The following is an 18722-nucleotide window of genomic DNA, read 5'->3' as shown; positions in this document are numbered from 1 at the left end:
TTTTCATTATGGCTTAACTAATGCTTTACAAAGTGACTATGGAAATGTCTTTTTCATTGTAGGTTGAGTTGCTCTATTGGAGTATGGGGGCTACGCTCTCCTTTATTCAGTTTTTGCAAATCCACTATTGAACTGTTGCATTTCACATTATAATCTAAGTACTGATTATGAAGTTCATCATGCTTGGCACTGGGAATTACAATCATGTAAACTTTTAGTAGTAAGGATGGATTTCAGCCACGTTATACATTTTGCTGGTATTTTTGTATCAGCTTGGGGGTTTAGACCATGTAATTACGATTGCTACTCATTTTGTGTGTGCTTGTTTCATCTTTTTTGTTCTCTCTATAAAGAATATAATGTACTTATTCCAGTATTTTGATGAAAAGTTGAAGCTAATATCTCCTTTAATCCCAGGATTCTCATATTCATCCTCACAAAAATATAAATGATAATAACACCAATTCTCTGTTTTTAGTGAATAGGAGAAACAATCTAAAGCAAGAAGAAAACAAACCAATGCCATAAATAATTGAATTACATGCATGCATGCATGTAGCAATCGTTCAGTAGTGAACAACAGTCACATTATATTCATCTGCATTCTTAATTAATCCCTTCAGCTCTTCCCACAAGCAAGAAAGCATAAATCACGTTGAGAACCCAAAATTCATGACCATAGGCTAATTATGCTCTATGTTGTTTTCAAGCAGCTAATTATGCACTATGTTATTTTCAAACATCAATCTCAAGTTTGTGGATGATACTTGGCGACAATGTCCTGCTTTTAGTTGTTCAAAAATTTTTGTTCATCGGTTTTCATTGTCGAAAGAATTAATGTCAACTCGGAATTGATCTGCTAAGAAGCTACTCATGATTCTCCCTAAATCTTCATTAGGAATTATAAAGTTATCATATTTTCAATGTATAATCTTTTTTGAGTAAGCAAAATAAATAATTTAAGGAGACCACATATCTGTTGGGTGGCTAGTGCCTGAACCAAATTTCTCTGCTATTTGATGAGAGCTACATACGGAAGTAGATTACATCTTTATTTTCATTTGACTTTTATTGAGTTTCGGCTATTTGTTATTTTAGTTAATTTTCTATTAAAATTTAATTATGGTGATTTCATAAAAATAAATATTTTGTAATTTTAATGTTAAAAGGGGGAAAGTAAATTAGGAAACATAATTTTGAAACTAAGCAAAATAAGAATGTTATGTGTGTATCTTTTAAATGAAAGAAACTGTTAAGGACAAGAGCCTTTTTGTTCAGTAAGCAATTAAGAAAGTGATGATGGAGTATAAAACAAGTATTGCATTGTGTATTAAAACTTTGTGTTTATCGTCTATGGATCCCATATATTGGTTTGATGGTTAAGGTATTCATCATCCCAAGTGGGATTTAAATTTGAGTCACGTCAATCGCCTTACTATTAGAACTTTATCTTCTTCTTATAATTCACCAAAAAAAAAAATATTGTGTTTATTCTGCATATATTTTTATTGTAGAATAATGTAAATGTTTTAGCACAAACATTATTATTTTGTTATTTCGATCGTTCAAAACTGGGAGAATTCATCGCTCAATCATTCTCTTATATTTTGGAAAGGTACGCCATCTGCTTTCATTTTGGTCTTACTTGTTTGTTTACAGAAGCTCTACTTTTGCTCATTTTTACTTGTAATTTTTTCTTCTGGTTTTGTTTTGATTTCTGTTGCGGCTGTGGTTTTTCAGTTCACTTGCTGTTTGCTCTCTCAATGGAGTTCGTTATTGGCATCGTTAGCTCTATTTTCACTAAAGCTGCAGAGTATACGATTTCTCCTATCATAAACCATGTCAAATACCTTTCCAGTCATCAGCAAAATGTTGAGACCCTCAAGGACCAAGCTGAGAAGCTGAAAGATGCAAGGGACAGAGTGCAGCATTCTGTTGGTGCAGCTCAACGAAACGGCGAAGAGATCGAACGTGATGTTAACAACTGGATGTCGGCAGTGGACAGGAAGATCCCTGAACAAGTAGAGAAAGTGATGCAAGATGAAGAAAAAGCAAAGAAAAAGTGTTTCATTGGTTTGTGTCCTAATTTTTGGACTCGTTACAAGCATAGCCTGAAAGCTGCAGCGGAGGCGAAGGCTGTTGCCGAGCTACTTGAACAGGGCAAGTTTGACGGTGTTTCTTATCCTGTACCTTTACAGAGTATCACTGTCCCACCAGGTAAAGGTTACGAGGAATTCCACTCAAGAACGTTGGTTTTGAATGAAATAATAGGGGCACTGAAAGATGATAGCGTCAGCGTTATTGGGGTGCACGGTATGGGCGGCATTGGAAAAACAACGCTAGTAAAAGAAATCGCTAGAAAGGTCAAGGACAAGTTGTTTGATTCGGTTGTCATAGCAACAGTAACTCAAACCATTGATATTGAGAAAATTCAGAAGAGAATTGCGGAGTTATTGGACTTGAAATTTGAGGAGCAGAGTACTGATGTAAAGGCACTTCGACTACGAGAAAGATTGAAGAAAGAGAAGAGGGTTCTGGTTGTCTTGGATGACATTTGGAGGAAGGTTGATATTGAGGAAGTGGGGATTCCTTTGGGAGATGAACACAAGGGCTGCAAATTACTATTAACTTCTAGAGAGCTCAATGTTTTATCAAATGGGATGGATGCTCAAAAACATTTTTCCATTAGGCTTCTAAATGAAAAGGAGGCCTGGGACCTGTTCAAGAAGAAGGCTGGCGGTTGTGTTGAAAGTTGCGATTTGAAGCCTACAGCTATGGAAGTAGCCAAAAAATGTGCAGGATTACCGATAGCCATTGCGACAGTTGCAGGGACTTTGAGAAACAAGAGATTGTTTGAGTGGAAGAATGCTTTACGAGAACTAGAGAGGCCTTCATCAAGCAACTTCACGGGGATAACTGCAGCATATTCAGCTATTGAGTGGAGTTTTAATTATTTAGAAAGTGAGGAAGTTAAGCTGACTTTCTTGCTTTGCTGTGTAATAGGCCATAATGGTCTGGTTGAGAAGTTGATGAGATATACTGTGGGTTTGGGTTTATTTGGTGGTGTCAACACTATGGAAGAAGCTAGAAATGAAGTATTGACGGTTGTGGCTAATCTCAAAGCTTCTTCCCTGTTGCTTGATAGTTATGATGATGAGCACTTTGATATCCATGATGTTGTTTGGGATGCTGCTTTAGCTATTGCATCGAGGGACTACCATATGCTTGTTTTGAGAGATCATATTCCAAAGGAGTGGTCCGATAAGGCGAAAATGAACAGCTTGAGAGTGATAAGCTTACCTTGTCCTCAAATTGTAGCCGAGCTTCCTAAGGAGATGGAGTATTCAGGTCTTTCCTTTTTCCATATGGCCCATGATGATTCAGTGGCAATTCCTCCCGATTTTTTCAGACGAATTGAAAGTCTCAGAGTCTTGGATTTACATCACGAATTTTCAATTTCCTACTAATGGAGTCAATTATTCACCTACCGGAGTCAATTATTCACCTCATAAATCTTCGCATGTTGTGTTTAGGAGGATGGCGAGTTGAAGACATAACAATCATTGGAGAGCTTAAAAATTTAGAAATCCTTGACCTTGCCTTGTCAAGGATCAAAGAATTACCCAAGAAGATAGCACAATTGACTCGGTTATGGTTGTTAGATTTGAGTTGGTGTGGAGCACTCAAAATCATCCCGCCAAATGTCTTATCAAGTTTGTCTAAATTAGAAGAATTATATATGGAGGGAAGCTTTGCTGAATGGGAAAATGAAGGAGTAGTCGGCAACGAAAGGAGAAATGCACGCCTTGATGAATTAAACAATTTGTCTCGTCTAACTACTTTACATGTTAATATTCCTGATGTTCAAATGATTCCAAAGCATGGATTCATTGAGACATTGGATAGATATAAGGTTCTCGTAGGTGATTATAATGAATTTGAGTAGTATTCAAAATATGAATGTTCGAGAACATTGAAGCTCAAGATATATACAAACATTTCTTCGAACAATGGGATGAAAATGTTGCTGAAAAGGAGTGAAGATTTGCATCTTGACCTAAAGGGACATGAAGGCATCAAGAGTGTACTTGCGGAGTTAAATAATGGAGAAGAATTTTCAAATTTAAAGAGAGTTGATGTCATAATCAGAATGGAGGAGTATTCCACAAGTTTTGAGCCGGTACCACTTTTCAATAAACAGGTATTTGTTTAGCTTTGTTCATATTTAGTAACTATTTAGTAACACCATCAAAAAATATTAATTACATTTTCTAATAATAAAAATAAATAAATTTGAACCCCAATGAAAATCCAAACTCAATTCAATACACAAAATTTAAGATTAAGAAAAGAAAAAAAAAGAATTATGTGTAAATGTGTGCAATATGTTTTCCGGATAGCTTGCAATTGTGTTTTATTAACACTAAAACAATATGGCACAACCAGACAAGTCTTTGGATTTCGAATTTGAGGAGGTTGATCATCAATGGATGCGGTAACTTGGAGCATCTGTTATCACCCTCTGTAGCCAGGAGGCTGGAGCAGCTCCAATGCTTTGAGATAAAGGATTGCATGCGCTTAAGGGAGATAATATTTACAAAAGAAATAGTAGAAGAAGAAGAAAGGGAAGATGTGATTTGTTTCCCTCAATTAAATTCCCTGCATATAAAGGGTATTCCAGACCTCATTTTCTTCTGCTCTGGAAATTTTAATATCGAATTCCCTTTGTTGAAAGAGTTAAACATTGAGGATTGCCCGAATTTAAAAGAATTCATCAGTAGAAGTAGTTCTGAGTCCGGCATGCATACTCTCTTCAATGAGAAGGTGAGTTATTTATTTCATTAGTCTTACACTACTCTTATATGATTCAGTTGATTCGTCCCTTTTTTATTTTTTAATTTTTGCCTGCATTATATGAGCTAACTTTCTTATGGGCATGAATTATATATATGAATAGGTTGCTGTTCCTAGCTTGGAAACGATGACAATCTCCGAGTTGAGTAATGTGAAGATGATATTTCATACTGACCTACCACCAAATTCTTTTCAACATCTACGAGAATTAAGTGTTTCAGGGTGTGAGATTTTGAAAAATCTATTTCCAGCGTCTATAGCTAAACATCTTTTACAACTTGAAGATTTAAGCATAAGTGATTGTGGGGTGGAGGAGATTGTATCGGAAGGGAAAGGATTAGAGGATCAACCTGTGAGGTTTGAGTTTCCCAAAGTGTCTTCACTTGAGGTTACATCCCTAAAAGAGCTCAAATGTTTCTATAAAGGGCAACATACAATTGTGTGGCCAATGTTGAAAAAATTGACCACAGATGGTTCTGCTTTGCTAATGATAATGGGTTTAGAAGATGTTAGAATCCAAGAAAGAAAGAGAAATGGGGAGGCAGCTTTGGTGGTCGAAGAGGTATGTATATCATTACAAATATATTTCTTTTCATCATCACATGCATTTTATGTTGTTATAATGCAATTTAATTAACTGAAGTCTTACATTAGACCTATCTATCTAATATTTATATTTAAGCATTTTACTTGAGTTAGAATCACCTTTAATCATATCATCAATTCAATTATGTAATTACATAATATTCATTCTTTTAAATTATAATTAATATTATTATGATAATATTTATCTTTTCATACTTTCATATTATCTTTAAATAAAAATTATTTTTTTTATTTTTCAAAAAATTCAGAAATAATTTATTTCAAAAATAAGATTTTGAAAAGTAAATCAACTTACTATTTTTCACATTAAGTGATAAATAGTTATCTGTTCTAACATTTTAAAATTTTTATATTAAGTAAAATGGTGATATGGTTCTCAAACACAATTAAAAAAATTAAATGTTGAAAATTTTTATTTTCAATGAAATGAATTTTTAATGATTTATCAATCACACTCTTATTAAATGTTAATGAGTGATAAATAGTCTTGATTCTAACATTTTGATAAATTTAGCAATCAATATTTACATATTCTATCAATTTAGTATTGAACCTAAAATTAATATGTATATATAAATAAATAGTTATATAAATTCAAAAATATAAAAAATCTCAAAAAGTACATAAAAATTAAAAAAAATTAGGGACAATATTCTTATAATTAGTCCAAAACTTTTCCCCATTAACTCTTTAGTTAAAAGCCAAAAAAAACCACATGTCAATCGTTCAATAGACTAATATGCTAAACCAACAATCTACTAAAATAAAATGAAATTTTTAACGTCGTGATTAATTCATACAATTATCTTATTTAGAGTGGTTAAATTGAGAAAAAATTTAGAGTGATCAAAATAAGATAGATCTTACTTTAGATTGACCATAAGAGTATTTTACCTTTTTTTTTTGAAAAAATAGAAAGAAACACCGAACAATGATAAAAAGGTTAAATTTTCAAATAAAGGGTTACTCACATAAGACTCAAGTCTTTCAAAATGTTCATATAAGGGCTTTACAAATATGTTCAAATGAAAGCCTAACCCTTCAAAATGCTCAAATAAGGACCAAAATATTTTGAAAGTATGCAAATAAGAGTCAAACCTTTTGAAAATGTTGTATATTAGGTTTCAAACTATATTTTTATTTTTATTTTCAAGCAATACTTGATTCAATTGTCATATATTTTATTCTAAATACGTTAAAATTTACCTATTTTTATTGATATCAAGTTAAAGTACCTGTAAAGACTTTATTTGAAGATTTTATACCTCTTAAAGGATGTAAGATGGAAAGAAAGTGAGTCAGAGAAGAGCTTATTGTGTTGAAAGCAATTAAGGAAGTACAAGTGTCATGTATTATTATATTAGCGTTTTAAAACCTTTTGTTTTAATCAGAAACAATGATTTCTTGTCTTTTTATTTTCAAGTTGTGTGTTTTTTTTTATTTTATCATTTTTCATTTATAAGCTATTCTGATTTCTTAAAAAAAAAAAAATCCTATTCCTGTACATTGGTTTTATTTAAGCATGTACATCAACATTGAGCTTCATCTGTTAATGTTTAATTGGTTTCCTAGGTCATTCCCAATTTAGAACAACTTGAGTTACCACATCTTAGTGATGAAGGCCAGTTTCCACTGAACTTTTTTCACCACGTTAAAGTTCTTAAAGTGAATGGTGGCTTCGGGGATGGATTTCCTATATTTCCTTTCCTGAGAAAAATCTGCAATCCAGAAAGTCTTGATCTTGAGTGTTTTAGTTTCAGAGATGGACTCCCTTGTACGGGAGACGTTGGGACTCCGTCACGAATAAAAAAATTGAATTTGTCTAATCTCAGAAATCTGCAGCGTATGTGGAGGAAAGATTCAGAGCTTGGCCATATTCTTTCTAATCTCCAAACACTCAGAGTTATGTTTTGTCATGATTTGATCAATATTGGAGCCTCCTCATTATCTTTTAAAAATCTCACAACTTTAAAGGTGTCAAATTGCGAAATGATGACAAACTTAGCTACACCCTTAATAGTTGAGAGTCTTGTGCAATTAACAACAATGGAGGTAAGCAACTGCACTAAAATGACAGAAATAGTGGCACACGAGGGAGACTACCGTCAAACAATAGTTGTTGGTAAATTGAAATGCTTGAAACTAAGCAAACTACAAAGCCTTACAAGCTTTTGTGGAGGGAGTTACACCTTCAACTTTCCTTATTTGGAAGAAGTAGTTGTGGAAGTATGTCCTAAATTGAAGATCTTTTCTGAGGGAGTTTTAAACACCCCACAATTGCAAAGTGTAAAACCGGATAGTTTCGATATGAAAGGGTGTTGGGCAGGTGACTTGAATACCACCTTACAACTGCTGAACATAAAAAAGGTACGGAGTTAATTCATAATGCTATCTAACTTCCTTGTCCTGATACAATGAATGTTAGTGCTCGATTTTCTTTCCTATTCTTTCATTGTTGAATAACTAACAATGAGTGTTTATTTTTGAATTATGAATGTAATAATATGGATGAATTTGTTGTTTTAGGGACAATTATATGGCCGAAATGATCATTTGACCATCTCTAACATGTTTCCCGAGTCGATAGAAATATGGAAGAAAAACCCTCGAGCAATTTTGGAGTTGAAGAACCTTAGCCAAATGATGTTTTATCGATGTAGCAGCTTGAAATACATTTTTACCTTGTCTATGCTTTTGAGCCTCAAGCAATTGGAAAGGATAAACGTACAAGAATGCGATACAATGGAACAAGTGATTAGGGAAGACGAGGAGGAAGCAACAACACATGAGTTCACATTTACTCGACTCTTCTATGTAAAATTGGAGGCGTGTTTCAACTTGACAAATTTTTATTTGGGAAGTCGAGCTCTTGAATTTCCAAAGTTAAGTGATATTAGGATAGTTTGGTGTCCAAAAATGACAGCATTTTCTTCTTCAATTTCAAGAGAGAGTGAAAAGGTGATTGGCGAGCAAGGCGTGGGAGATAATACTACAACTTTATTCTGCCACAAGGTGAGTTTGATATTCAATATTTATGTGCACTAAAAAATTCATATCTTCTTTCTTTCTATTAGATGAATTGATGAGTATATAAATGGTGATAATCCATATATGAGAAATTGAATTTGAAGTGGGGGTATTGATAGCATAAACGATAAAAAAAAGGATGAGGTTGATGAGTAAATCTTTAGTTATTTCAACACTGGTTGAATTAAGATAGAAATTAATACTTCCTTTTTCATTTCATAAGCTAAGTTTTAGAAGTGGCAGATAATACCATTTACTTTATAGGGTAATGAATTGAAATTTTAATTTCTTCCTATTTTTCTTATATATATCACCCAACATTATAATCTTCTTTCTTTCCTATTTTCATAAAATTGATTCTTGTACCAGGATTATGAAAATATTTAGATAAAATAAATAATTATAATCCCTAAATCTATTTAAAACAAAACAATTCCTACTCAATCTGAATTGAATATCCCTTTACTTTGATTTTTTTATAGATTTAAAAGAAAAAAATATTATAATAATATTTATATTGTTAAATAATTTAATATATTTTGATTATATTCAATAATTCAAATAATAAATGTTACTTTACACTAATATATTATTTAAATAATTAAATGATAAAATTATCAAGAGACATGAAATATTAGAAGTTAGTAAAATTTATAATGTAATTCATTTACTAGTTTTAATAATTTGTAAAATAAACAATTATATATAACGTTTTGTATCTAAACTTGACACTTTTTTCTAATTTGGTACTTCTGTCTTCTTTTTTCAATGTGGCACCTAAATTTGATATTTTAGGACATAATGTGGCACAACCAGACAAATTATTGGATTTCGAATTTGAGGAGCTTGATCATCAAAGGACGCTGTAAGTTTGAGCATCTGTTATCACCCTCTGTCGCCAGAAGTATGGTGCAGCTCCAACGCTTTGACATAGCTGATTGCATGTGCTTAAGGGAGATAATATTTACAGAGGAAATAAAAGTAGAAGAAGAAGAAAGGAAAGATGTGATTTGTTTCCCTCAATTAAACTCCCTGCGGATAGGTAACCTTCCAAACCTCATCTTCTTCTTCTCTGGAAATTATAATATCGAATTCCCATTGTTGAAAGAGCTAGAGATTAAGGGTTGCCCGAGGTTAAAAGCATTCATTAGTCAGACTAGTAATCAGTCCGGCACGCAGGCTCTCTTCAATGAGAAGGTGATTTATTTCATTAGTCTTACACTTGTATAATTCAATTGATTTGTCCTTTATTGTTTTTTTGCTTGCGATATATGAGCTAACTTTAAAATGGGCATTATATACATATATATATATATATATGTATGAATAGGTTGTTGTTCCTAGCTTGGAAACCATGACGATCTTCCAGTTGAGTAATGTGAAGATGATATTTCAAAATGACCTACCATCAGATTCTTTTCAAAATCTACGAAAATTAAGTGTTTCAGGGTGTGAGAGTTTGAAAATTCTATTTCCAGCGTCAATAGTCAAACATCTTCTACAACTTGAAGATTTAAGCATAATAAAATGTGGGGTGGAGGAGATTGTATCAGAAGGGGAAGGAGTAGAGGAGCAGCCTATGAGGTTTGAGTTTCCCAAAGTGTCTTCACTTGTGGTTGAAGACTTAAAAGAGCTCAAATGTCCCTATAAAGGGCAACATACAATCCTGTGGCCCATGTTGAAAACATTGAGGACAAATTGTTCTGCTTTGCTAATGATAATGGCCTTAGAAGATGTTAGATTAATGCAAGAAAGAAAGGGAATGGGGAGGCAGCAATGTTGATTGAAGAGGTACGTATATCATTCCAAATATTTTTGTTTTCATCATCTAAACCGCATGCTATGTGTTATATGACATAATAATGCAATTCAATTAACTGAATCTTACATTGGTTTGATAGCCATAAAAATGTTTAAATGAAAGCAAACCTTTTAAATTGCTCAAATAAGGACCAAAACATTTTGAAAGTGCTCAAATAAGAATCAAATTTTTTAAAAGTGCTCAATAAAGGCTTCTCAGATAGTGTATATTAGGTCTCAAATTATATTTTTATTATTTTCTTTTATTTTCAAGCAATATTTGATTTGACTGTCATGTATTTTATTCTAAATACGTTAAATACGTTAAAGTTCAACTTGTTATTCTTCATTCGACTTTCAAGTTGTGTGTGTGTGGTTTTTTTATCAGTTTTCATTCATAAGGTATTCTGTGTTCTTAAAAATTTTAAATAAAATCCTATTACTCAAACATTGAGCTTGATTTGTTTATGTTTAACTGGTTTCCTAGATCATTCCCAATCTAGAACAACTTCGGTTACGAGATCTTGTTGGTGATGTGGACCAGTTTCCACCAAACTTGTTTCCCCACATTAAAGTTCTTAAAGGGCATCATGGTGGATCTCCTTTTATATTCTTTTTCCTCCGAAGATTCTACAATCTGAAAAGTCTCGAGTTTGATAGTTTTGATTTCGAACATGTAGTCCCTTGTAAGGGAGATGTTGGGACTCCCTCACCAATAAAAAATCTGCAATTGACTTCTTCCAAAAATCTTAAGCATATATGGAAGAAAGATTCGGAGCTTGGCCATATTCTTTCTAATCTCCAGACACTCACAATTAAGAATTGTGATGATTTGATAAATCTTGGAGCCTCATCAGTATCTTTCCAAAATCTCACAACTTTGGAAGTGTCATATTGCAAAATGATGACAAACTTAGTTACACCCTTAGTATTTGAGAAGATGGTGCAATTAATAACAATGAGGGTAAGCGACTGCACTAAAATAACAGAAATAGTGGCAAATGAGGGAGACTACCATCAAACGATTGTGGTTCGTAACTTGAAATGTTTACAACTAAGCAATTTGAAGAGCCTCACAAGCTTTTGTCCTGGAAGTTACACCTTCAACTTTCTTTGTTTGGAAGAAGTAGTTGTGGAAGAGTGTCCTGAATTGAAGATCTTTTCTGAGGGAGTTTTAAACACCCCACAATTACAAAGTGTAAAACTGGATAGTTTCGATATGAAAGGGTGTTGGGCAGGTGACTTGAATACCACCTTACAACTGTTGAACATAAAAAAGGTACGGAGTTAATTCATAATGCTATCTAACTTCCTTGTCCTGATGCAATGAATGTTAGTGCTCGATTTTCTTTCCTATTCTTTCATTGTTGAATAACTAACAAAGAGTGTTTATTTTTGAATTATGAATGTACTAATATGGAGGAATTTGTTGTTTTAGGTTGGATGCCATAGCCTAGGTTATTTGACCATCTCTGACACGTTTCCCGAGTTGATAGAAATATGGAAAAAAAGCCCTCGAGCAGTTTTGGAATTGACATGCCTTGGCAAAATAAACTTTTATAAATGTAGCAGCTTGAAGTACATTTTTACCTCGTCTATGCTTTTGAGCCTCAAGCAACTATGGTGGATAGTAGTAAAAGAATGCAATACAATGGAACAAGTGATTAGGGAAGACGAGGAGGAAGCAACAGCACATGAGTTCACATTTCCTAAGCTCTCCTTTGTAGAAATAAAGGCGTGTTCCAACTTGACAAATTTTTATTTGGGAAGTCGAGCTCTTGAATTTTCAAATTTGAGTGATATTGCAATAGCTGGGTGTCCAAAAATGACGGCGTTTTCTTCTTTAAATTCAATAAAGAGTGATAAAGTGGTTGGCGAGCAAGGCGTGGAAGATAATACTACAACTTTATTCTGCGACAAGGTGAGTTTGATATTCAATATTTATGTGCACTAAATAATTCATATCTTCTCTCTTTCTATTTGATGAATTCATGAGAATCCATATATGATGAGAATGTATTAGATAAATAGTGGGGGAATTGATAGCATAAAAGATAGCAATGAATGAGGTTGTTGAGTATGAAGAATATCAAACAAAATCTTTTAGACATTATTACTTCCCTTTTCCAGGCCTTTTAGTCATCTTAAATATACACTTACTGTCAAGTTAATTTATAATATATCAATACTTTATAATTTGTACGAATGCTTTAATGGTGATTAGGAAAATTTTTATTAAACGTGAATGATATGTGTTATTATTCTGAATTATATGTTGCTTTATATTAATTATACGAAGTAAAACATTGAATATAATAAAATATTTTAATTGTGATTTCAAAATTTATTATAATATCATTTATATTATTAAATATTTTAATTATATCCAATAGCTTGGATAATGAATATTATTTTACAGCAATTACAATAATTCAAAACATATTATTTAAAAATAATTAAATAGGTAAAATCACTTAACATTAGAGAAGCTAGTAATTTTTATTTTGGTAATTTTATATCCGCTTTTATGGTTTATGTTCGGATTAATGGCTACCTTCTTAATAATGTCATCTCTAAGTTCAAACCTAGTTCCTTCTTTTGGGAGGGCAACGTACCTTACCATTATACTTAACCACTTGTTTTAATTTTAATAAATTGTAAAATAAATAATTATATTTTTTAAATAAGTTTAATATAACATTTGGTACCTAAATTTGACTCTTTTTTTCTAATTTAGTACCTAAACTTGATACTTTGGGACCTAATTAAAAAAATTGTTAATTAACCTTAATTTAACAAAAAAATTAATTCTATTTTTCAAAAAATATATATTATATTTTTATTTTTCAAATATTAATGAATTTAAAAAATATTATTTTTAAAAATTTAAAACTATATTTTTATAATGTTACCATGTGTCAAATTGTTATTGGGTGTGAGACTCTTATAAGAAATGCCACAGGTTAATGGCGAATTGGTCTTTTAGTGCCACATCATTTTTCGTAACGGCTTCGGGGTAAACTGGTTGATTGATTATAAGAATAGAAAGAAAAACATACGTATCATATTGAGGAATAACACGATTAGTATAATGGAGTAATTTGTATAATGTTTAACAAGTTTAGATATCAAATTAGACATAAAAAAACTTAGATACTAAATTAAGAAAAAGTGTCGTTTCGGATATCAAATGTCTTATTAAGCCTTTTAATAAATAAATATGTGACAAATATAGTGTATTTTTATTTCATGTAATTAATATAAAGTAATAATATTAAAATTATTAAACATAATTAAAATATATTAACTATTTTACAGCAATAAAAAACCTTCAAACCATAATTAAAGTTGAATGAAAAAGTGAAAATTGCTGATTTTTCTGTTAATTAATTAGTGAAATAAAATAAAAGTGTAAATGAAAAATAAATAATGTAAATGATAATGAAAGTGTAATTTAAGGATAGAAAAGAAAGGCGGTTGAATGATGTTAGATTTATGCAGCTCTACATTTTATCACTTAACTCAGTCCATGTTTCAATTTTCTCTACAATTTATCATTTCTTCTTCTGATTTTGATTGAATTTGTATTTGTATGTAAAGAAGGAAGAGTTATGTTATCTTATTATGACATTTATATATGTCTGCAGGTTGTCATTCCCAATTTGAAGCATCTGACTTTGTCCTCCATTAACATTCATGAGATATGGCACCACCCATCTTCCTTATCTCTCAAACACTTACGGGTGGAAGGGTGTCACAATTTGAAATACCTGTTTCCGTCGTTCTTACTAAAAGATCTTGTGCTGCTCCGACGTCTTAAAATTAAAGACTGTAATGCGATGGAACAAGTAATCTTCACGGATGGATTGGGTGCAGAAGATCAAAGGAGGAATCATACGATTTTCTCTAAACTAAAGTTGCTGTCACTGGGAGACCTTCCCAAACTCACAAATTTCTGCTTTCAAAATTACTCTGAATTCCCATGCTTAAAAAAGCTAACGCTAAAAAAATGTCCTCTGCTGAAAACTTTCATCTCTAAATCTGTATGTGGAGATGAACCTCAAATTCACCAACCTACACAAACAAATGACTCTGCTGTCCTCAATGAAAAGGTCATTTCTTCTCCTTTTACTTTACCATTCTTCTCCTTTTACTTCTTTCATTAATTTTTTTCATTTCAACATTTTTCAGTTATTAACCCAATCAAATGGTTTATTAGGTTGTTTTCCCTCGTCTGGAGAAGTTGCGGATTCAGAATTGTGATTCGTTAGAAGAAATAATTGAGCTGCAAGGACTCATTGCCAATGAGTCACAGTCAACATCAGCTACTCGGTCTACTATGGCAGAAACAGTGACGACCAAGTTTGTATTTCCCCATGTAACGCACCTTGGATTGGGTAAGTTGCCGAGATTGAAAAGTTTCTTCTCTAGGATGCATACCAGCCAATGGCCATCCTTGAAACAAATGGACGTTATTGAATGCCCCAAAGCACAGATATTTGGTGAGGTTCAAATCTCAAACCAACAACCCTTGTTTTGCGTCAATGAGGTATGCTCACTGATAGTTGATATTCCATGTTCATTACTCGAGATTATATCCAAATCAAATGAGATTACCTATAAATTGCCTTTTTAACTAACTAATATTCTCACCTTCTCTCTTACTTAAATTTAAAACTCTTTAATCCATGTTTAATATATTTGTTGGTGTCCAGGACACTTTCCCTGTTTTACAAGATTTAACACTGACGACGAGTGATATGATGAAGGGGATATGTGATGGACAACTCTCATTGCAGTGTTTCCCAAACCTCAAACTTCTTAACCTCCAATTCTTTCCTGAGACATCCACTACTCTTCCATATTCCTTCATTCGCTCACTACCAAAGCTTCAGAAGCTTGTTATAAACAATGCTTCCATTTCTGAATTAGTCCGGTCTGAAGGACTCGGCCACAAGGAAAGACATACATCAGCGTTCTCTCAGTTAAAGGAATTAAGCTTGTCTGAACTTCCAGAGTTGACATTAAAGACTTTGTTTGAAGGACTCATCAATGAGGAAAGGCACACATCGGCATGCTATCAGTTAGAGGCGTTAAGGTTGTCTCAACTTCCAGAGCTAACGTTAAAGACTATAGAGCCATTTTTGTTGTCTTTCAAAAATCTATTAAGTATGGAAGTTTCAAGATGCCATGGATTCATCAATCTAATGGCATGCTGGACAGCAAAGAGCCTGACGCTACTAGAAAGCCTGAGCATAGATGATTGTGAGATGATACAAGAAATCATAGCATGTGAGGGTGAAGAAATACAAGGCAACATTGTTTTCCCCAAACTGAAGTATTTGGAACTAAGTTGTCTGCCAAGTCTAGCAAGCTTTTCCTTGGCGCATCACTTGTTGGAGTTCCCAGTCTTGCAAATGGTGAAGGTGAAAAAGTGCCCCAAAATGAAGAATTTCTGTCAAGGAGAGTTAAGCACACCAAGGCTGGAACAAGCGCACTTAACAGGAGATGAGGACGGTGAACTGCAGTGGGAAGGCGATCTTAACACTAGCATAAAACATATGTTCGATGAAATGGTACCAATCATTTTAAAGTGTTTAACTTTTGAAAACGTTGGTTTTACCTTTCTTTATAATTGTTTCTTTTGATCACGCACGTACAGAGTGTTCAAAATTCTCAAGCGGTCGAGGTTACTGATCAGTTGCTCCAAATGAAATAAGGAAATATGTTGGGGTCCGTGTGAGACAAGCTCAGTTTCATTTTAATTCAAACCAAATGGTATTTTACTCTTCTATTTTCATCATGGCTTAACTAATGCTTTACAAAGTGACTATGGAAATGCCTTTTTCATTGTAGGTTGAGTTGCTCTATTGGAGTATGGGGGCGTCCACTTTCCTTTATTCAGTTTTTGCAAATCCACTATTGAACTGTTGCATTTCACATTATAAACCTAAGTGTTGATTTTGAAGTGCATCATGTTTGGCACTGGGAATTACAAACTTGAAAACTTTTTGTAGTAAGGTTGACCCCAGTTTTACGGATGCATTTCAGCCACATTATACTTTTTGCTGGTATTTTTGTATCAGCTTGGGGGATTAGACGATTTAACTAAGATTGCTACTCATTTTGGGTGTGCTTGTTTCATCTTTTTTTGTTCTCTCTATAAAGAATATTATGTACTTATTTCAGTATTTTGATGAAAAGTTGAAGCTAATATCTCTTCAATCTCAGGATTCTCATTTTCATCCTCACAATGATAATATCACCAATTCTCTTTTTTTAGGCAATAGGAGAAACAATCTAAAGCAAGAAGAAAACAAACCAATGCCATAAATAAGTGAATTACATCACATGCATAATTAAGAACTGCAAACAGAAGTAAAACAAATTTATTATATTTTCAATGTATAATCTTATGATCTTTTTTGAGTAAGCAAAATAAATAATTTAAGGAGACCACATATATGTTGGGTGGCTAGTGCCTGAACCAAATTTCTCTGCTATTTGATGAGAACTGCATACAGAAGTAGATTCCATGTATCGGGGAGGCCGGCAACGCACCAGTGGGTGCAATCCATTCCGTTGAAGTCATTGTAAGTGCTAGGATGTGCATCTTTTCTTAATTGAGAGAGCATTGTAATATCAAGCAAATGAACAGGTTTCTTGATGTTCCTTATGACCTCTTTAACTACGTACTCTGCCAGAGGCAAACCAGTTGGATAAATCGATCCCTTGAATGGTGTCGTCTGCCTTGAGCAATTCCTTACTCCTGGCTCATTCCAATCTATGCCACTGATACATGCATAAACAAGAGACCAGTAATCATGTTACTCGGAAGGCCGATACAGAACAAAGAGATCGCAACAGGGAAAAAGCTCACTTGTAGTGAGAAGGGGAAATTCCTTGAAATATAACTTTAGTCCTATTGGTATCCACATCTGAATCAACCCATTTAGCCCATGTTCTCAAAGCAGTACGAAAAGCGACCGTGCGATCAATGTCCTTACGAATCTTCCCATCAAATTGCACATAATCCCATCTGCAGTTAACAATTACAGATCTTTAGCTCTTACTAAAAGTCATCAGTTAATCAGATTATACTTATTTTTGTAGAGCTCATACTGTTGCTTCAGTCCTCTACGGTGCCACCAATGCCAAGTGTTGAATATCAAAACATCAATTTCTTTCCATAGATTTCCATTCCTTACAGAATTCAATTTCAGAACTCTGCCAATTGTTTCCTTATCAACGTCTACTAAGTACAACGAACGAAATAGCATCACGGATACCTTATAATGCTGAAAGTTTTAGTCCACCATATACATAGACCATAGTTAGTTACCTATACATACATGTATTTGTGTATGTATGTCTAGAATAAATTGATTACCTTGAAAGTAACAGTGGAAACAGTGTGATTATGCAAGTCTTGTGTGATTATACCAGATGTAGTAGGCACTGCAGCGTGAAGCATGCATAACAGAGATTGCCATTGGTTTATACTTATGGAGTCCCCAATAAACATTATCTTCTTGCCCTTTAATCTCCTCAACAAATGCGTCCCATCAAACCTGTCATTTGTTCCATTAAGCTAATAGCCATGCAGATCAAACTTTGAGGGCGGTGAGAGATATGTACCTTGGCAAATTACACTTGCTTGGTTGCCATCTATATTTAAGGTAAAGATGATCAGGGCGGCCATACTTGAGGCAATTAAACTCCTTGTGGATGAAAGGACAGGCTGATGTATCGTAGAGAGGGTAGGAGCTGTCATACACCCACTTACCTTTGTATACATTGCAACAACCATTGGCATTTTCTAAACATAGAAAGGAAATGGTGAGAAAGCTAAGAGCAATAAGAGAGTCTGATCTTCTTGTCCTTGAAAACCCCATTAGAGAGGAGAAAAAATATTGTTTGAGTTTGCATTTACTAGTCCACTTGTTTGATGGATAAATAGACAGGCAGGCATCAAAGTTTCAGCTATTTTAGTAATGCAAGCAATTTGGTTCACATGTGTTGTGAGTGCTGGAAGTTACATTTTCTTTAACCTAATTCCTAAAAAAGAAATTGTCTACACTACTCCTAAAACTTAACAATTTTTCTCAAATTTAGACGTGGAATTAAAAATATATACATTTAAATCACAATCAAATTTTAAATGTTAAACAAATATATCTATTTAAAAATATTAAAAAAATATTGAGTGTAAACTAAATTAAGACGAGAAAACTTATACGTGGAGAATTACCTACTTTTCACATACAACACATGACAAACAACCCGTCATTGTAAGTGGAAACAATGAACAACATTGTATACATACACATGTATATACACAATAATGTTGTGGAAAAAGCAAACATTTTTGGCATCCATGCATCCCATGTGTATCTACTATTAGTTTAGCATGATCACTATTCTAAGAATAATTA

The 18722-nt window shown here is 33.2% G+C and overlaps 4 protein-coding genes across 4 annotated transcripts; 3 read left to right on the top strand and 1 right to left on the bottom strand.

Annotated features, from left to right (window-relative positions):
• The first annotated feature begins 1622 nt into the window (after positions 1 to 1622).
• LOC128031953 (probable disease resistance protein At1g52660) lies at positions 1623 to 3946 on the top strand. Its single transcript, XM_052622584.1, has 2 exons — positions 1623 to 3420; positions 3534 to 3946. The coding sequence occupies exons 1-2, from the start codon at positions 1764 to 1766 to the stop codon at positions 3944 to 3946; spliced, it is 2070 nt and encodes a 689-aa protein (XP_052478544.1). The 5' UTR covers positions 1623 to 1763.
• A 75-nt stretch (positions 3947 to 4021) lies between these two features.
• Positions 4022 to 7839, top strand: LOC128031976 (uncharacterized). The gene is made up of 4 exons (XM_052622583.1): positions 4022 to 4201; positions 4447 to 4824; positions 4958 to 5416; positions 7033 to 7839. Exons 1-4 carry the CDS (start codon positions 4022 to 4024, stop codon positions 7837 to 7839), a joined length of 1824 nt encoding a protein of 607 aa, XP_052478543.1.
• A 181-nt stretch (positions 7840 to 8020) lies between these two features.
• On the top strand, positions 8021 to 16512 carry LOC105775777 (uncharacterized). The gene is made up of 6 exons (XM_052621599.1): positions 8021 to 8472; positions 13935 to 14399; positions 14507 to 14836; positions 15003 to 15863; positions 15950 to 16065; positions 16144 to 16512. The coding sequence occupies exons 1-5, from the start codon at positions 8029 to 8031 to the stop codon at positions 16004 to 16006; spliced, it is 2157 nt and encodes a 718-aa protein (XP_052477559.1). The 5' UTR covers positions 8021 to 8028; the 3' UTR covers positions 16007 to 16065; positions 16144 to 16512.
• A 114-nt stretch (positions 16513 to 16626) lies between these two features.
• Positions 16627 to 18597, bottom strand: LOC105775774 (protein trichome birefringence-like 39). The gene is made up of 5 exons (XM_012598279.2): positions 17926 to 18597; positions 17678 to 17858; positions 17410 to 17585; positions 17168 to 17326; positions 16627 to 17079 (listed from the first exon to the last, which is right to left on the bottom strand). The coding sequence occupies exons 1-5, from the start codon at positions 18180 to 18182 to the stop codon at positions 16788 to 16790; spliced, it is 1065 nt and encodes a 354-aa protein (XP_012453733.1). The 5' UTR covers positions 18183 to 18597; the 3' UTR covers positions 16627 to 16787.
• Between the last annotated feature and the right edge of the window lie 125 nt (positions 18598 to 18722).

Source organism: Gossypium raimondii, chromosome 10 (assembly GCF_025698545.1).
Source record: "Gossypium raimondii isolate GPD5lz chromosome 10, ASM2569854v1, whole genome shotgun sequence".
In the NCBI taxonomy this organism is placed as follows: domain Eukaryota; kingdom Viridiplantae; phylum Streptophyta; class Magnoliopsida; order Malvales; family Malvaceae; genus Gossypium; species Gossypium raimondii.
The sequence above is the reverse complement of the archived record's forward strand: the minus strand, read 5'-3'. Positions and strand labels throughout refer to the sequence as shown.